The sequence below is a fragment of the Heloderma suspectum genome, chromosome 2 (assembly GCF_057233095.1).
Source record: "Heloderma suspectum isolate Gila_16-S chromosome 2, 16-S_ref, whole genome shotgun sequence".
NCBI lineage: Eukaryota > Metazoa > Chordata > Lepidosauria > Squamata > Helodermatidae > Heloderma > Heloderma suspectum.
The window spans coordinates 336,537,897-336,557,077 of NC_139459.1; the positions used below are offsets into that span (position 1 = coordinate 336,537,897).

Below are 19,181 nucleotides of genomic sequence, written 5' to 3' on the forward strand. Positions count from 1 at the left end.
AGCCACCTGGCACCAACTTTGTTGACTTTCAGGCACTAGGCAATTTTTTTAAAGAAAAATTCTCTGGCCTTTCAAAATTGTATTTAGTTATTTATATGCTTCTTGCTTTGCTCTTGTTTTAAAGCTGCATTTTAAAAGTGCCTTTCTCTGGGTTGTCTTGATATTTATATTATGCTTCTAAAATACTGTTATTGCTTTTAAATATTTTGTTTAAGTAATGTTATTGATTCTTATTGGTTATATTGTGTTTGTTTTTCTTATATATGTCACCCTGAGAGTTTCATCTAGAGACTCATAAATGAAATTGATAAATCTGTTTTACTTGAAGCAATACTGGCAGCAACAACTCAGATGTAGAAACAGGTCTACTTTATTTCCATGATGCAAGCTTCATTATTTATAGAGTTCCTATGAACTCTGCTCCATGTAGCCCCATGAAAGCTAGGGTAAGAAGAACAGTTCACTTTGCCTGAATTTCTGTTTTCAGTACCACAACCGACTAAGAAATCTAACTCTGATGAAGAGCAGTTTCAGTAAGGCTAGGAAAATTAAACATTTTGTTGATTCATTCCAAAGAGTTTCCACTTTACAGCAATGGTGTGTTGTTGTTGTTTTGGTATAGTAACAAACATTTTAAAGTTCCTTCACCCTGGATGCAATACATCTTAAAACCTTGTGGGGATCTTCAAGTCCAGGCTGATCACCTTTACAGGTTTGGACAGAAATGAAGTGAGAGCAGTTAAGATCTTCTTCCAGTTCCCTGGAGTGTGAGAGAAGACCCTCAAATGACTGAAGACCAAGGACTGAAAACTACTGGTTCACTGGAAGAAATGTTTAGTGGCAGCGGTACTGCTGTTGACTGCATTCCGTCCTGTTACCACACCAATATCCTGCTATTTCCTTCTCTGACTTATGGGGCAAAAATTGGCATATATGTATAAAATAAGTTTATATCAACAGTATTCATTTCAACCTCCTAGAGTACTGCCGTTACTGACCTTAAAATGGCCATGCCTGAATAAAGCAATTTCAGAAGGGAGACTCTAGCGTGAAACACTGAATTGTAAGTTACCAGAAGTTCAATTCTATCAGCTGCGGTGTGAATCTAAACAGGTTTTTATCCCACTACTGGTGTGGATTAGCTTACCAATGCTAGGATTTTTGTGTTATGAACACTGATTTATGAATGGTCACTCATTATTTTACATACATTCAAGCTTTAGCATAATTATCACATTGCATTTTTTGCATTTCATTTCCCACTGACTTTACTGCTTGCTTTTTTCTTCTCTCTACACTCATGTGGAGATATAAGTCAATTCAATATCTGATGAAGTGGACTCTAGCCTACAAAAGCTGCATTATAATAAACTGATTAGATTTTAAGGAGCCACAAGACTATTACGTTTCATATCATTCATCCTTCTGCAGCTGCAGTTTTCCCTAAGAAAATAAAAAAATAAAATAGAATGGAATGGAATGGAATGGAACTGTTGGGCACCATTAACTTAAAACCCAGACACAAGTCACTGAATGATTTCTTCCAGCTGCCAATTTTGGAGTCTCCTTTAGGATACAAACCCAATCTGAATTCTGATTAACAGAATGGACATGTGGTTTGGGAAAATCTGGCACTTCAAGCAGGGAAACTCAAAGTAGGAATAGTGCAGAACTGCAACTTTTGAAACTCAGAAGTTTCAAAACCCAGAGGGTTTCTAATGTGATCCAATGACACACAGTCTGCCCATTTTCAATCTTCTCTAGGGCTAGAAATTTAATGTTGAAACATAGATTCAGAAATGTCATGTAGTACCTTCTCTTTCCAACATGCTAACTTCCCATGTGCAAGGAGTTTCCCATGAGAGAGCATTCATGCATATCACTCCCCACCTGCAGTCTGAATTGGTATGATCTCAGATGGGCTCCACCGTGAAAAACATGGGAAGCTGCCTTATCCTAGGTGAGACTACTTGTCAATCTAGTTCAGCTCTCTACTCTGATTGGCAGTAGCTGTCCAGAGTCTCAGGCAGAGAGGAGTACTTCCTATCACCTGCTACCCAAGATCCTTTTAACTGGAGATGCCAAAGACTGAACTCAGGGCTTTTGGCATACAAAGCAGGTGCTCTTCCAATAAACTTTGCCCTTCTCCCCCATACTCCAAGTTACACAACTTTTGATAAAGCGAACTCTTGCACCATGGGGCCATGACCTCTACGTGTTTCCCATTCTCAGCTGTTATGCATCACTTAAGCTGAATCACCTCTTTTAATCAATAAGCACTGAAAAGCCTGAAGTTTTAAAAGCACATCACACTCACACATGACTGTAATCAGGAAGGCTGGACATGGCATGGCAGCTTTTATTAGTTGGAAGTGAAATCAAACCCCAGATCAGATTGAGACCAGCATCTTATATGGCAGATGTTCTCTCCCCATCTTGGGTGATACTATAGTGCAAGAACTGATCCCTCTGCAAATCTGCCCACATTTGTTGAAAAAAATCAAATATTAGCTGTAAAAGCAGGTTAAAATAAGCCTCTCCCCAGTAGATAAAAAAGAGAACATCTCACATACTTAATGCAACAAAAAAATTATCAGAACCAATTTGTGGAATTCTCACAGGCAAGACACATTTAAAGCACTTGGAGCCTTGAGGTAGCATCTTTATGCAAAATTAAGATTACCTTTGTGACCGGAAGAAAGCATTCATAGCATATCATTTAAGCTTTAGTTAGGCTCAGCAAATTTGTGTCATGCTCCTAAGAGATTAGGGACCAGTTTCTTTTTCCTAGGTGATCAAGGTCCAAGATAGCCCTATAGCCTGTACAGGGAGAAACCACAGAGAAGGCCTCTTCAAACGAAACATGTGGCTGGAGCAAATAGAACAAACTCACCTCACCAGCACTACTCACAACAAAAGATGACTGGAGGGGGGAACCCAGAAAAGTTGTATTTTTGGCAAGACTAGTTTACAAATACATGTCAAGAACAACTGAAAGGGGGGGGATGACAAAGGGCTTATCCTTTTTTCCTTCTGCAAAACTGAACTCTCTTGCTGATATTTGTTTTATAGACAGGATTTTGTTTAATACATTTTGTGAAAACCTGTGCTGTGACATTAACAGAAATATACTGTAAGCTCCTCCTAGCAACCTCAAAAATGACAAGCATAAAGTTAAACAAACAAAAAAAGACAGTCTCAGGAGATACCACTCTTCTTAGCCACTTTGCTGCTGAGTTCTCTTATTAAAGCTAAACATCACCAATGAACTTACGTGAACTAACGGCAGATCTCTTTCCCCCTTAACAAAGAGCAAAACCAGAAGTAGAAGCAGAATTCTTGACAGATGGTCAAATAAGTCATATGGGGTAAGTGACGCCAAGGTAAAGCAGGGATCCAAAGATGGAGACGAACCACTTTTAGTCAATGGTGCTAGACTCCAGCTGGATTGGGGAGAAGTAGTAGATGTCTACGAGATTGCTCTAACTAGCTTCCACTCTAAATATTGCACAACAAATCATGTAATGTTACAATATCCAAACCATTTTCACTCTGACAAATTCCAAATGGCTCATTTAAAAAAGTAATGTTGATCTCTTCAATGCGAGGAGCAATCCACATGACCACAAATTGGACTTGTATTTAAATCCAGCAGACAAAAAATTCTGTCTTGATTGACTGTACAGATGGAATTCTCACACAACCTATCACAGGAACACCAGTGAATTGCGCTCATGATAAAGTGATTCATATCACCAGTTTGCCTTCCATAAACACACAGAGATAAAAAATATTTTGCGCAGATTGAAAAGGTAAGCCCAATTTGGGGTTGTGCAAATCAGCCCTTCAACTGCCTGCTTCAGAAAGTAGAGAAAGCTACTTTCAGCAGGAAGCCTATAGATCAGTACCAACTCATATGGCTCCACCCAATCCACACTCATTTTCAGTTCTGCACATGGCTTCCAGCACATCCCTTCCCTCCAACACAGAATTCTCTCCACAACACCAACATACAGAACCCCAGCAAGTTTTACTTGAGTTTGGTCAGGTGGAGGAGATGCCATATTGTACAACCTGTAAGCACTATAAGGCAATGTTATATTAGACTATGTACCTAATGGACATGCACAAAAATGCCTCCAGGGTTCCAATGGACGAGCGCTCAGCAAAGGATGTACAAATGAGGAGCAATCCTCTGCTGACTGGAAATTGTGGCTTGTTCAGCTCAACTGACATTTGACCAAGTCTCAAAAGAAAAGAATGGCTTGAATGCACACCTGCACAACCAACAAAGGCTGCACTGTGACCTTTTCCCACCAATCTCCTTCTAAAATTAGATCCACAGAAGAATTTTACACAAACTGAGAATAGTACCATTAAAAAACAATATCTTTGGTGTAAAATTGTAAGATGAATGAAACACATTTTCTTCTGGGCTTTCGGGACTGTAGCAAACCTATAAGCGGAGAACACATGGTTGAAACGGAGACACTGGAAAAAGACAGAGGATATGTTCACCAGGTATTGACCTTTTCCAGTGGCATTCAAAACAAAAAAAGTAAAGTCCTTTTGCCTTGAAGCTAGTACAGTGTCATTCCCTGATTCAACAATACAGTAAAAAGTAAGTCTTAAATTACCAACATAGGAACAGAAACTGTAGCAAGTTCGAAAATAGCTACTTGCTAGGACCTGTGGGTTGGACCTTTGGCATCGCCAAAAGGAATGAAATCAGAATGGTGGGATTGTTTCAGGTGTAAATGGCAGAGCCACAGTGAGTAAATGTTTGCTTATTCTATTAGGTGGAAATCCACAATTAGTGACAATCTCTCTCCAAAATAGACATGGTTACAACATGCTGAGAAACACGGATAATGAAAGAGGCAACTGACATTACTACTAATGGGTTCAGTACCTTTTTTCCTTTAAGAATGTTCTTTCTAATGCTATAAAAAGACCCACTGTAAGATCCAATTCTTGTAGAGATAATACTTGAATAAAATTTAATCCAGATGTTACTTTTGGTTAAGTAGTACTATAGAAACAGACACTTATTTTTAAATGCTGCTGCCTTAGCAGGCATTTTTTTAAAAATGTAATTGACTGAATCTCTCAAAGAGATCCCTCCAGCCATATTATCAATAGTTCAGAGAGTAAATGAGATTTTTTCATTTTAGTTTTGTTTTTTTAAAAAAACATTCACTTTTGAAGTAAAATGCTAATTTAAAAAAAAGATTTAGCAAATAGACTTGGTAATTGGAAAGAGTTTACCTAATTACGTTAAAGAATGTTGTAAAGAATTACAGTTGAAAGGATCCCCTTTAGTACATAAATATTCTTTAAGTTACAAAAAAAACCCAACCCTCCTTTTTTAAAAAAAGAGCATTAAAACTGATTCTGCCAAGGGCGATGCCATGCGAAATCTAGGAGTAGAAAGAATCCCCATGTACAGGAATTTGGGTTATGTTCTACTGCCTCCCATCAGACCACAAATCAGTCCAATTTAAGAAACAGACAGACCTTCTGAAGAGAATACACCTGCCACACATGTGACCACTGGATCCTATGGCCTATTATTCGAATTCACTGTAGCCTTAAATATATATAAAAAGAATTATGTTTGCTGTTACAGATACTGCTCACAATTCAGTATTGGCTTCACCACTCATTATTGGCCTGGTAGATTCCTCCTGAACACTCAAGCTTTAAGAGTTGCAGTACCCGCCATATCCAGCAGAGGGCAGGAAAAGCTCAGAACGAGCACGCTCACTAGCTCTGAAATCTTCCTAACCCCTTTGACATTACCAACTACTTCAAATCCAAGTATATAATCATTATTAAAAGCAGATTTTGATACTCTCAGGAAAACAGTGTCAAAAAGATGCTGCTGCTAAGGAGGTGGTTGTCCTTGAGTGAAGGAAGAGCCACCTGCTATCCCAAATCACTGATTACAAAGTTCTTTCTTTCTTTCCTTCTTTCTTTTTTTTAAACAAGAACAACAAATAGAGGGCTCCACATCTTTCATATCAGGCACTTGAACTGTTGGAGAGACATGCCATTCTGAACCAAACAATGTGAAAAGGAGAATTAAGAGACTCGGCAGTAAGCTAGGTCTAATAATGAAATTTCAGCAGCAAAGCGGAGGCCTGGAGCAAACCTTGACCCATCCAGCTGTGCTGAGACCTATGTGGGTTTCTAAAAAAATGCCCAAGAAGACACCAACAGCCACTGTCCCGTCGTGTCCGTTTTTCATTTGTGTGGTGCTGCGTTGTTGCCAATAGGAGACTTTTCTGTGTCTTGAACCGAGAAGGCATGAAGGTGTTCCTGTGCCTAATTGCCCGGATTGGTCAGGTCCATGCTTGAACCAAACAAGGCCACCAGCTGCTCTTCATAATGTGTTATATTCCTCTTCATAATGTCCATGCAAGGCCCAAGTAACCGCTCGAACGCCTGCACATCCATAACTGCACAGAGACAGAGAGAGACGAAAGGGAAATGGAAGCACACACCCAGTGCCACACAAACTGGGCGACAGAACAAGTTACCCAGGGAAGCTGGGAGATCTAATTCCTGGAGGTTTATAAACCGATCCTGCAGAGTAGCCACCAGGTTTATGATTTGGGTGGCTGCACTGGCCGTGGGGCCAAACGCCCCCTGCCAAACCCGTTTATTTCCCCTGCTTCAGAGGAAGCCATTTTGCACAGACAGCAAACTTTTGTTTGGTGTAGCTATCCACCCTGGCCCCAAGGCTGTTCTAGAAGCACCTCCAATGCTGGGTTACAGAGAATACCCAGCAGAATGAAGAGAAGACCAAGCCAACGAGAACAGGTTAGATTTATTAACAAGCTGGCGTCCGGACTTCCAAATGAAAGTGTTTCTTGCTCAGAGAAACCACCTTAGTATTCCAATCAGGAGAGCAACTGTGATTGAATTCCAGCTCTCCCAACTTAAAACAAAGTAAATGGCTAACCATATCGGAGAGATGCTTTTACGTGATCAATACACCAGAATGGAACCTACTATTCAGAAGAGGAGCCATCTCAGAGTTTTGATGCCCCAAATAAGGAATGCTCTCCCCAGGGAGACCTGCCTGGTGTCTACCTTAATGTCTTTTTGACACCAAGCAAAGGCCTTTTCATTTTCCCAGGCTTTTAAATCTTTCATGGAAATTGTTTTAACACTGCAGCTATCCTGCTGTTGTACTTGTTGTTGACTCCAATGGTTTTATCATTATTTTTACCACTATGTTGTAAACTGCCCTGAAAGAGTTTTAACATTGAATGGCAGGATATACATTTATAAAATAAAGAATAAAATTATTGAATGCCACTCAGGCTCTGAAGAAAGTTGGAAAAGACAGAATTCAATGAGAATATGTCTTGGTTTAATACAGGGGAGAGCAACCTGCATCCCTATGAGCACTGTTGGACTCCAGTTCCCATCATCCCCAACTAGTAACCATGCTGGCTGAGGCTGACAGCAGTTGGACTCCAACAACATCTGGAGGGCCACAGGTTGCCCACCCCTGGTTTAAGTATATTTCCCCCAAGGAGAACTTTTATGCAAGAAACACAAAGGGAAATGTGGAAAGCAGCTTGATAATAAATCTGTCCAGCACCCATTGGCTTGCCTTCTCTTCATTCTGCTAGGTCAGTGGTTTTCAAACTGTGTTCTAGAGCAGGGGTGGCCAGAAGGTATATCTCCAGATATTTAGACTTCAACTCCCAGAAGCCCCTGCAAGCATGGCCGATAGTCAGGAATGCTAGGACTTGAAGTCCAAAACATTGGGAGATCTACTTTCTGCCTATCCCTGCTCTAGAGAACACTGGGGTGTATGTTCTAGCCGCTGCATTGCCCCACCCTCAGACTTCACTGGGGGCCACAGTCCTGCTCCACACTGCTGCCAACATTTGGCAGCACAGCAGTGGCAAAAAAGCAGTAATTTGCTTTAAAACAAGGTGCACAGGGAGCCCGTGCCTTGTTTGGAAGCAAAAACAGGCTCCCAGGAGTGTGATTCTGCTTCTAAACAAGGCATGCACACCCCACACCCCACAGCAGCAAATCTGGCAGGGCGGATACACAAATAAGTGGGAGGGGCATGAGGCCTATGGGCCACAAGTTGCCCACCTGTGCATTAGAGAAAAGAGTGAGGCTCAAAAGAGCTTTCGTGCCAGCTCTCTGTGTACACACATACACACAGCATGTGCATAGAGGCAAAGAAAGGATGGCAACGGCTGCTATTGTGTTCCTAATGTTTTCCTCACAGCAGTGTAAGGTAGGAACTTGACTTCTTTAAACTATAATGAAAGCACCAGGTCTCATGAATCCATAGTTTATGGACCACTTACATGCCCGAGTGCAAGCTGCTAACATTTGCACAAAATAGTTTCTTGCAACTTCTAGTCCCTGGAATAATGGAAGCCAAGATTCTAAAGATCAGGCAGCACATTTAAACCATAAACCCGAGGGAGAGGGGGCCACACTGGGACTGCTCTCTCACAGGTGGAGCTGAAGTTCCCTTCTAAACAGATTATGGATCCAAATGGAACAGTATGGGGGAGGTGAACCAACAGAGCCGCATTCCGAGGGTGCTTGACCAGAAAAGGCACACACAAGAACAGAAAGAGTCCTTACCTAAACATTTGACCTCCCCAACCGCATAGGCAGAGGCTGCTCTGGGTTTGTTGGTAACAAGAGCAAGTTCTCCAAAATACTGTCCTTTTTGACACCGAGCAATCTCCACCTCCTGGTTTGCATCCTTGCCTGTGACAGTCTGCATTAGAAACATGCCATTTGGAAATGTTATAATGGAAATAAAGCATTGTTCATGTTTTTTTTTTTAAGCAGGCAAACACATTTTTAAAAAATTTCAGCAGGGCTTCAGCGAACGAGGTTGGTCCAGCTATGAACTGCGAATCTGTGTTTTTTAAAATTGTAAATCATGTGATTTTAAATTGATTTTGAAGCTATTTATGATTCTTGTTGTTTTATTCTGTAGTGTTAGCTGCCATGGGGAATCTGTACTAAAGTCATGTTTGGAGGAGTATAAATATATAAAATAAGTAAATAAAAACAGGGGAAGTTTCGCTTTCAGGAGCAAGCATGGGATGGTCTAGCATTCCGTATATGCAGCAATTATCTTGGTTATTTTGCCAACCTACTTACAAGGAGGCTTTGGCCCCTTAGAATTGTATCTACAGCAGCAGAATGTGGGAAGACAGATTTCATTCAAAAGCAAAAAGGAAGCTGCTGAGAAAGTAGAGCACTAAGATACTCCAATTTGCTTGTTTGTGATAATAGAATCACAAACAATAGAATAGAATAGAATAGAATAGAATAGAATAGAATAGAACAGAATAGAATAGAATACATTCTATTACTGCTCCATTAACTATAAGGAAGACTGAGCGACGAAGAATTTATGCTTTCGAATTGTGGTGCTGGAGAAGACTCTTACGAGTCCCCTGGACTGCAAGGAGGTCAAATTGGTGAATCCTAAAGGAAATCAACCCTGACTGCTCATTGAAAGGACAGATACTGAAGCTGAAGCTCAAACATTTTGGCCACCTAATGCGAGGAGAAAACTCCCTGGAAAAGACCCTGATGCTGGGAAAGATTGAAGGCAAAAGGAGAAGGGGACGGCAGAGGATGAAATGGCTAGATAGCATCACCGATACAATGAATATGAACTTGAGCACGCTCTGGGAGAGAGCGTAGGACAGGAAGGCCTGGCGTGCTATGGTCTGTGGGATCACGAAGAGTCGGACATGACTTAACGACTGAACAACAACAACAACAACTGCTCCATTAGGCAATACAAGAACTTTGCTGATTGCCAGGGCATGTTGTGACGGTTAGCACATGGTATGATTTATATAAAACTGATTTAGTGGCCCAGTGCAGATATAAAAGCCAGAGTGAACCATGGGTTCATATGCAGCAGAGATAAGGGGTCTGGGGCACAAGTTCTCTATTTTCTTGTAAACATGGTACAATGCTATACCTGCACCAATGCTAAGTACATTTAACCAGATTTTGGGCCCTTGGTTTGAAGATGGCTGGCAACCTCCAGTTACCATTAACTATGCTTAGCGGTGCAAATGTAACCCTACAACAGAGTTAAAACTGATATGCAAGTGGGGAATTTACACAGCTAAGGGGGAGAGAGCACATAAGAAGCGACATGCTGAATCAAAGCAAACGCCTATCTAGTCCAGCATTCTGTTCTCACAGTGGCCAACCAGATGCCCCAATCTAAATCGGTGCCGGATATCAACAAGGGCTGGAGGAGGGAAAACAAACTGAAGCTTAATCCAAACAAGACAGAGGTACTCCTGGTCAGTGGAAAGGCAGATCTGGGAACAGGGATTCTATCTATGCTGGATGGTTACACTCCCCCTGAAGACTCAAATTCACAGTTTGGGTGTATTCTTGGACTTGGCCCTAAACCTGGATGCTGAGGTCTCGGTGGTGGCCAGGACTGCATTTGCACAGCTGAGGCTAGTGCACCAACTGTGCCCATTCCTACATATGTCTGATCTGGCTGTGGTCACAAATGCCTTAGTTTCATTACATTTGGTCTACTGTAACACACTCTATGTGGAGCTGCCTTTGAAAACTGTTCAGAAACTTCAGCTGATCCAGACTCTTGCGGCGAGACTGCTGACCAGGGCTGATTACAGGAGCATGCTGAATGCTCCTGTAATCAGCAGCTTACACTGAATGCCCTTGTTACAGCAGCTTCACTAGCTACCAGTCTGTTTCTGGACAAAATTCAAAGTGCTGGTTATGACCTATGAAGCCCTATACATCTTGGGACCAGGCTACCTGAAAGACCGCCTTCTCCCATATGAGCCTGCCTGGTCCTTAAGGTGTTCTGGAGAGGCCCTTCTTTCGAGACCATCACCATCCAGGGTCGTGTTGGTAGCAACGGGGGGGCGGGGGGCTTTCTCAGTGGCCACTCCCAAGCTGTGGAACTCCTTCCCAAGGGAAGTTAGGCTCGCTCCCTCTCTACTATCCTTTCTATGGCAGGCAAAGACCACTTTATTCAAGAAGGCCTTTGGCCTGTAAATGGGTCTGTTACTTGGGTGCTGTTTTTATTCCGTAATTGTTATGTTCTTTATTGTATTTTAATGTGTTTCATTGTTTATCTATTTTAAATTGTTTTCGTAAGCTGATTTGAGTTTCCCATGGGCAGCTGGTTGGCCACTGTGTGAACAGAATGCTAGACTAGATGGACCCTTGGTCTGATCCAGCATGGCTCTTCTTATGTTCTAATAAGTGCCATTTTTGGTAGAAAGGTGGGGTATAAATCAAATAAATAAGCTTATGAAGAGGACCATTGTGATTTACATGCCAGTTTATTTAATCTGCCATGATTAAGACAGCCAGTCATTTAGCTAGAAGCCGTTGTGGTGGTCTTGCTCACAGCCTACTCCAGCCTTAAGCAGCCTAAGGGGCTGGCAGCTGCATACAGTTGCTTTCCATCGCAATAACTATGGGATACAATTCGGCAGGGAAGGGGGACCTCTTTTAGCCCAAGAGCTAAATGCAATTTCGGAAGTCCTCTCGGGGTGGATGGGGCCAAGGCAGAAGGGGCAGGGCCAAGCATACCAGCATACTGTAGCTTAAAGCTCTTACTGCCAGCAATGTAGGAGAGGCATTTCAACCTTTCAGAATGGAAAAGAAAATGTGCAAACGTCAGGAAACCACCAAACAACTGGTGGTCGGGCGAAAGGGGGCGAGGCCAGGGGAAGGAGGTGTGGCCCTCCAGGGTACCCCAGAAGGCTGGACTGGGGCCCCAAGAGGGCTGGATTTGGCCCCTTGACTTGAGATTCCCCAGCCCAGCAATAACGACTACTGACCATAGCAGGATTCTGGGAAATGCCTAACTTGGAAACTTACTTGGCCTTTCTTGATATTTTCGTGTCAAAACCTCTAAGCAATCACCACCACAAACATATTTGAACTCACCTTACTTTTAATCAAGATTTTTACTTCACCAGACTGTACAATGAAAAAGCTGTCTGCTTTATCACCCTGTGAAAACAAGAAGTAGTTTTCAGATTTTTCATTTTCTGAAGCTCTGCTCAAACACTGGCTTCAAACCAGATTGTGTTAAATTTCTGAAGTAGCTGCTAGAAAAGGCAACGAAGAGCATAGAGGGAAGAGAACAGGATCATGTTGAGTTACAACTAAATACAAGATGGCAAAAGACCCATGAAGTACCACAGCAATACTGGAACGTTTTGGCCAGGGAAAGAAAAACAGTGCACATTAATGGGCCAAAGTAGTCATACTTAGAACACTGGTCACTCCAGGGTCTTATTCTCACTTTACTTTCTGTACTCTGCTATGAATAACAAGAGTTTAAAAAAACAAGCACAAATGAACTAAGAGGTTTCTGTAAAATTTGGCAAGTATCACTTTAGAAACACTGACACAAAGGATCCAAGTATTCTGCTGCTTCTGAGTATTTTAAACGCGCTCTCCATATTTTACCTGAGCACTCCCTTCATTCTACATCCACACCAGAGTAAAAGATGTAAGTGAATGTCAGCCTGAAGGGAATGGTTTTTAATCTTTATAATAGTCCCATTCAATAATTTTTTTCAAGTTATACTTGAAATTCTTCCACAGGAGAGAGCAACAGCAACTGTAGAGCACCTTAGCTATTCTGAAGTCCCAACTTTCCCCCAAAGCAAGGAACGCCCATCAGGTTCAATACTCATGCGTGACACTGTCTTGTAATCCCAGGATCAACCAAAATACTGCACTCCTCAAATCAGGCCCTGCTTCATGTTTTTGCTGCACATGGTGAGAACATACACGGCAAGAAGCAGAGCCTATATGGCAATCATCAGAAGCTACAGGATGACTTCCCTGATAAGGTATGGAGCAGCTCCTCCAAGCTAGCTTTCTAGAAGAGGTGCAATGGTTGGGGTTTTTTGCTTTGTTTGCTGCTGAAAAAATAATTCTCTACTGTGAGCTGCACTGCTGTGGGTTTTATTGTATTATTCTTTCAACTGGGTTTTAACTATAGTATTTTAAGTCTGATAATGTTGTAAGCCGCCTCAAGCTTCAGAGGGATGGGATATAAATGGTTAAGATGAATAGATGGGATACACAAATGGACCTCTTCAGTGTGTGTGTGTGTGTGTGTGTGTGTGTGTGTGATGGGGGTGGGATAGTTGCAGTGCCTGATGGCAATAGCTAAGATTCTTGAGCTGTCAACCCCAGGGTAGTCAGTGGGCAGTGAGAGCCAGAGGCTCTCGCATTTCAAACATTGATTTGAACTAACCACTTAAGTTTCATATTGTTTTGGACTAACTGCCACGACAATCAGTGGGAGAGGACAGCAAGTCTATCAAGCTTCAACCTGCGAGGATTCTGACTACCATCAACCCAGCTGTCTGAAGATAGTTGTATGTGGTAGGAGCCTTGTTCTCCTGACCCAGACACTTATCCACTCCTGGAATGTGGGTGGGGTGGGGGTACTTCCAGGAAGGCGTTGTTCTCTCCTCCACTGGTGAGCCCAAGACAGTCAGAACCTGAGCAGTTATCAGGTGTAGGGTGGGGGCATCTATTCCTTTGTTCTTGGACAGATAATCAGGATGTAGAAGCCTGCCCCTGCTGAGATTGTAACAAGCTTATTTCAGACTTGTTTATAAGATGCCTTGAAAACTTAACTAGGGGAAAGGTTATATCTGCCAGATAAGCAAATAAAATATTTTTGTTAACTTAGATATAGAAAAAGGACACACATGATGTGTATTATGCAACACTGGCTACACATGAAACTCAAAAATGGACAAGATATTGTTGCAAGAAGAACATATTGCAGTTCTATAAAACCAAATCCAGCAATTAATCCCTTCAGCATGTAAAGAATCAGAGAATCTTGATATTTCCAGAGCACTAATAAACCATATCCATGGATCACTATCTTCCTGCTGTTCCCAAGAAATGAAGGCACTTATAGACCATCCTATAAAATCCAGCATTTTTTGGTTCTTTCTCCCTCCATATAAAACGCATATTAGATTTATGGCTCATAAGTAAATTTTTAAAAATTACCAATAGACGTAAGTAGGCATTAGCAGTTTAAATGGGGTATAACAGCTCATGCTAATAATGAAGTCAACCTAAACCAACCATGATCTGTGTCTACATACCTGAGAAATGATACGGTCTCCATCTTGATATGTCTTCTCCCCTATTACATCAACAATTTTCATTCGCTCTGAAGGCTGCAACGGAAACAAAAAATGAATTCCACCTATCCTGACCCTTCCTCTGGCATAACCCAACTACTTCCATAATGAGGAGCCAAAATCATCCATATGTGGATAGATGCAAAACTCCATTTTATTATTTTGCATTCTGAGAGGCGTTCCAGTAAGTCATAACTATGCCCCAAGGAGCTCTGCAATTATTACTCAGGGACTGTTTGCCCAACTACTGTTCTAGTCAGCCATGCCTGTCTGTGTCCATATCCTCATCTCTTCCACTGCTTCCCTTAGATCTGCTAGCCCAAAGGAAGTGGCAGGGAAGACTGCATTTTGCCACTTCTCCCAACTCCCATTTCTTGCTGTTGTGTCCAGCAGCCATTAGCTGTTTCTGCTCCCTTTAGACCAGGGAGCCAAAGAGAAGCAGCAATGGCAATCACTCCAATGCCTTTCCAGAATGCATGTATAGCTCTTTGTCTTCATTTTTACTGAGATGGAAACCAGGAGGGCCCTAATCAGAGAGCTGAGCATGCAGCCTATGGTGACAGCATTCTTGACTCTCTGCCAGGTAACCCAGCACTGCCACACATTCAACGTAGCTCGGCACTTTGTAGGCTCTGCATCTAGCTTGACATTCTCCCACTAGAAGCCCTTTCACGTCAGAGAGAGAAAGTCACACATCAAGACTCCATAGCCTTGCACAGTTGGGTATTCAGCTGGGGAAGAGTATCCAGGTAAGTGGCAAGGCTGGTCAACAAAGCTTAATACAGGAAGACATTATAGCTCTAAAGTGGCTGGTGTTACACGTCTTTTCCTATCCTAGCAGACTGAATCATTCCCTAAATAATTGCATTTGTGAAAAAGTTAATTTAGTAATTCTTTGTGGATCACCTCCCACAAAGGACTTTACCTCCAGCGACTTAAGAAGGGGCACTGACTCAATAAATAGTTCATACGTCTTCCTTTTCTTTGCATTGTTTTTCAGTATAATTCTTCTGAATGTCACTCGATCCTTTAAGAAACAGTATAGAAAAGTAGGTTATTTCCCTTGGCCATTTCTATCTGAGCTAGTCAAACCAGGGCCCCATCAACACAAAGAACACACCCATTTTAAAGTTATGTTTCAATTATTTGTATGAATAAGTATCATATTCATCTAGCCATCTAACTTCTGCAAATGCCAATAATAATATTAACGTTGGAAAGGGAACAGGAAGAGCGCTGAGAGGAAAAAATGCTCTTTCCTAAACTTTCTTTCTCTGCATGTCCTTATATTTGATGCAGAGGATGTAGTCAAGAAACTGGCTGTTGAGAAAGAACAAACATTTATTTAGGCAAGAAATGCTGCCTAACTGGTTTATTGAGCATTAGGAAGCAATAGCCTAACAGAAAGATCAAGCCACAATAAGCCAGTTTGTCTCACTGCACTTTGTGCTATCATATTATAAGACTGATTACTCTTCAAGAAGTCTTCAACCTTTCCCACCAATTTAGCAATGGAATACAGCAAAGGAAGGAAGGAAGGAAGGAAGGAAGGAAGGAAGGAAGGAAGGAAATACTCTCAGACAGTTGTTCCTTATACATCACAAAGGAAGTTTTGCTCAGCCCAATTGCAGATTGGCCATTAAAATCAGGACCCATTAGCCAGTCCAAGGACACTTTTGGAAAAGCAGACAGCTTGTAAATTGTGTAGGATCCGAAACAGCTTAAAGCTTTCTACATCAATTAGTTCTGACCACTGCAGGCAGAGAAAATAATGGACAGGTACAGCACAGATTCAGTGTGGTAACTCCCATGCTGATTTTTACCTAGGGGTAAGCATCGACATCAGCAATGGCTAAGGGATGCTGTGAGTTGTAGCCCAACACATCTTTATGGCTTCAGATTGAAAAAGGCTGATCTACATGATAAAGTGTCCACTAGGTGGTGATATATGATCAAGTGGGCTTGAGATTCTCCAGATTCAGCACAAATTCCCACCTTAGTTTTCATGCAGGCACACACACTGACAGTGTTACTTGTAATATTTGAAAGGCCACAGCAACATTATTGTTGCCTCAGTACACACATAAGGTATCTTCTAAAACACACAACCAGGTAGAAACACTGTCACCACCTTTCCCATGTTACAAAATATTCATATGCCATATTCATGTAGTTGTATATGCATGAGAATCAGCCCTCAGTGTGTTCTCACCATAGTCTTGAGCGAATACGTACATCCAGTAAAACTGGAAAGTTTTACCTTATTGTCTGCTTGCTTTTAATATAATATTCTCTGAATTTAAATTCCCTAGTGAAGGGCAGCCATTTTGCATGTGTGTATGCATATATAAAAAGGTGTCCCCAACCAGTCGTGTCCGACTCTAGGGTGTGGTGCTCATCTCCATTTCTAAGCCAAAGAGCCAGCGCTGTCCGAAGATGCTTCCGTGGTCATGTGGCTGGCATGACTGAACACCAAGGTGCACGGAACGCTGTTACCTTTCCCGCCAAAGCGGTACCTATTTATCTACTTGCAATTTCTTGCTTTCGAACTGCTAGGTTGGCAGGAGCTGGGACCGAAGACGGGAGCTCACTCCGTCACGCGGCACTCGGGTCTCGAACTGCTGTCCTGCCAACCTTCCGGTCTGCAGTTCAGCGTTTTAACCACTAAGCCACCGCGGCCCCTTGCATATATACATACACATATATTTAAAACCTGTTATTCTCACCACCCGTACCACTAGAAACCTCTCTCTCACCCTCACTGCTATGTTTGCCATTTTGTTGCTAGAGTGTACTTAAAACTCCTGCGTCAACAACGAAAGGGAGTCAACAGAAATCATGATTAAACTGCCCTTTGCAACGTTTACGTGAAGACATGCCTCACATGCAATAGCGAACATGATGCTTGAGAACCTGAAAACCCTGCCATGAAGTGCATCTGTAACTTCACACTTGCACTGAGTGCCGTTAGAGGGTTGAACAGAGGGCTGAAGGATGGCGTCTTGACTAAAGCAGGACAGGAGGCAGGTAGTGTTGTGTTTAAACGCAACAGAATTAGCACCAGAATTATGTCAGAGAGAGATAAGTCATTGTAGACCTACTTCACGACTGTGTGGACACAGAAAGGCAGGTCTCGGATGCTATGAAGGAAGCAGCAAGGGGACTTGATCATTGCGTCTGGATATAAATCCATAATCAGAGGAGGCATAAATGATATCCAGGATGTGACTCAATCATAGGGGAAATTATTGTTTTAGTGATGTCAGCAATGGACTAGAAATAAAATACGTATCTTTTTTTAAAAAGTGAACACAAATTGTGTGACATTGTTTAGTTCCTGAAGACGGTAGCACTAGTAAGCGACTTGGGAAGCCTACCATCTTGTGTCCATAGACAATTCACTCAATGCCAGCAGTGGCTTAACGTGCAGTTCTATTCCCAAAGAAAATAGGTTCAATGAGTTGTTGCACATTTCTCCCTGCATTAGTAGTATCAGAGTTTTACTGGTGGCATGAATAATCTTTCCCGCATAAATTTCTAGAATGCCTTTTGACAAGACAAGATACAAGGACATAGTGTGAGGTAGAATGCCTTAGACAAGATTCAAGGAAGGCAGCTATTCTACTGTGAAATCTCAGTGCTCTCAGAGAAGTGAGCTCATATGGAGCCATTTGAATGCTGAAATGTGCATTTAGATATTGATTTGCCATATTTAAAATGCACACAAGGAGGTTCAGAGTTTAAGACGGCTTACAACGTAATAGAAATTCAAAGGGGGAAAAGGACTGAAAGGAAGAGGAAAATAAGCAAATGCGGGTCCCTTGGCCTGGGAGGAGAGAAGTCAAATGACAGCTGGTTCCAGCCTTCACTGTCTCACCTCTTCTTCAGCTGCAGTTAGGCGGAATGGCTGATGAGAGAGTTCTGGAAGGGAGGATTCAAAGTGTACATTAGGCATAAAAGCCAAACAAAGGGGAAACCTGAATCACATATTTATCGTCTCAGCTTTAACTCCTCCTCTGCATAAACACAGGGAAAGACCTGCTCAACCTTGCTTTTCTAGATACTGATAACTATATAAAAAAGAAAAAGGCACTCAGATACTGTGGTTTGGGACTCCCGGAAATAGTCTAAAAACAGAAAGGAGTTACTCTGAAAATTGTCAGTTTCTGAAACAGAGGCTATTTCTTGGACAAAGAGGAGGGAAAGTGTGACAGAAAGGAAATCCTGGTTGGAAGCAGTGCATTAGCAAGGGTGCCGAACTGGGTTTGGAAGACCATTTAGAGCTGAAGATACCTACTTGGCTATGGAAAATCTCCAGAAGTAGCAAAACCATACAGTGGAACAAGAGAGGTCAGTATCTGTAGCGCAAGAAGTACAGAAGGTAGTAATGCAGTTTCCCATTTTTGTCAGCACAGGCTTGCAGTGCTGCTGTTGGTTGATGGCTTTTGATTATGGCGTGGGAGGTAGAGGAGGCCTGTCATTCAGAAGTGCCCCCAGGGCTCTAATAAGCAACTGTTAGACAAAGTAAGGTAATTGAGAGAGCTGTTCCAAGGTGACAGAGACATTTATGAGGAAGGCAGGGAACAATGGAGAGAATCTCTGGGAAGTTGAAAATAGTGTCGATAATCAAGTGGAAATATAATTATGCCCAGGAAAAACCACATCTAGGGCATGATCCTGTTTACATTTCTCTCCAACATTTTCATCACTCTGCTTTAAAAATAATGAACAAATTGATTGCAAAAGAGATTAACAAATAGCATCCTGAATCTGAAAAAGAATCTGGAATAAAATATGCCATCACTCATTTTGCCCTTCTCTGATCAGTAAATTTACATTAGTATTAAGAATTTCGTATTATGTACTTGAATTGTCATTTTCAGTGAACAGCAAGGAAAGGGATGACAAACCACCAAACCCTCGCTGGAGGATGCACAAGCATACTGGTGTACACAGTTTGATCAAAACACC

The 19,181-nt window shown here is 41.9% G+C and overlaps 1 protein-coding gene across 3 annotated transcripts in view; it reads right to left on the reverse strand.

Annotated features, from left to right (window-relative positions):
* Positions 1–259: 259 nt before the first annotated feature.
* Positions 260–19,181, reverse strand: part of PRKAR2A (protein kinase cAMP-dependent type II regulatory subunit alpha) — a 123,043-nt gene continuing 104,121 nt past the window's right edge. For all 3 annotated transcript variants that reach the window (XM_084840636.1, XM_084840638.1, XM_084840637.1), the window contains exons 7-11: positions 15,136–15,237; positions 14,172–14,246; positions 11,971–12,036; positions 8,632–8,770; positions 260–6,461 (exon numbers count right to left, since the gene is read on the reverse strand). In XM_084840636.1, coding sequence (XP_084696762.1) covers positions 6,328–6,461; positions 8,632–8,770; positions 11,971–12,036; positions 14,172–14,246; positions 15,136–15,237 — 516 coding nt within the window. In that variant the 3' untranslated portion in view covers positions 260–6,327. The remainder of the gene's footprint in view (positions 6,462–8,631; positions 8,771–11,970; positions 12,037–14,171; positions 14,247–15,135; positions 15,238–19,181) is intronic.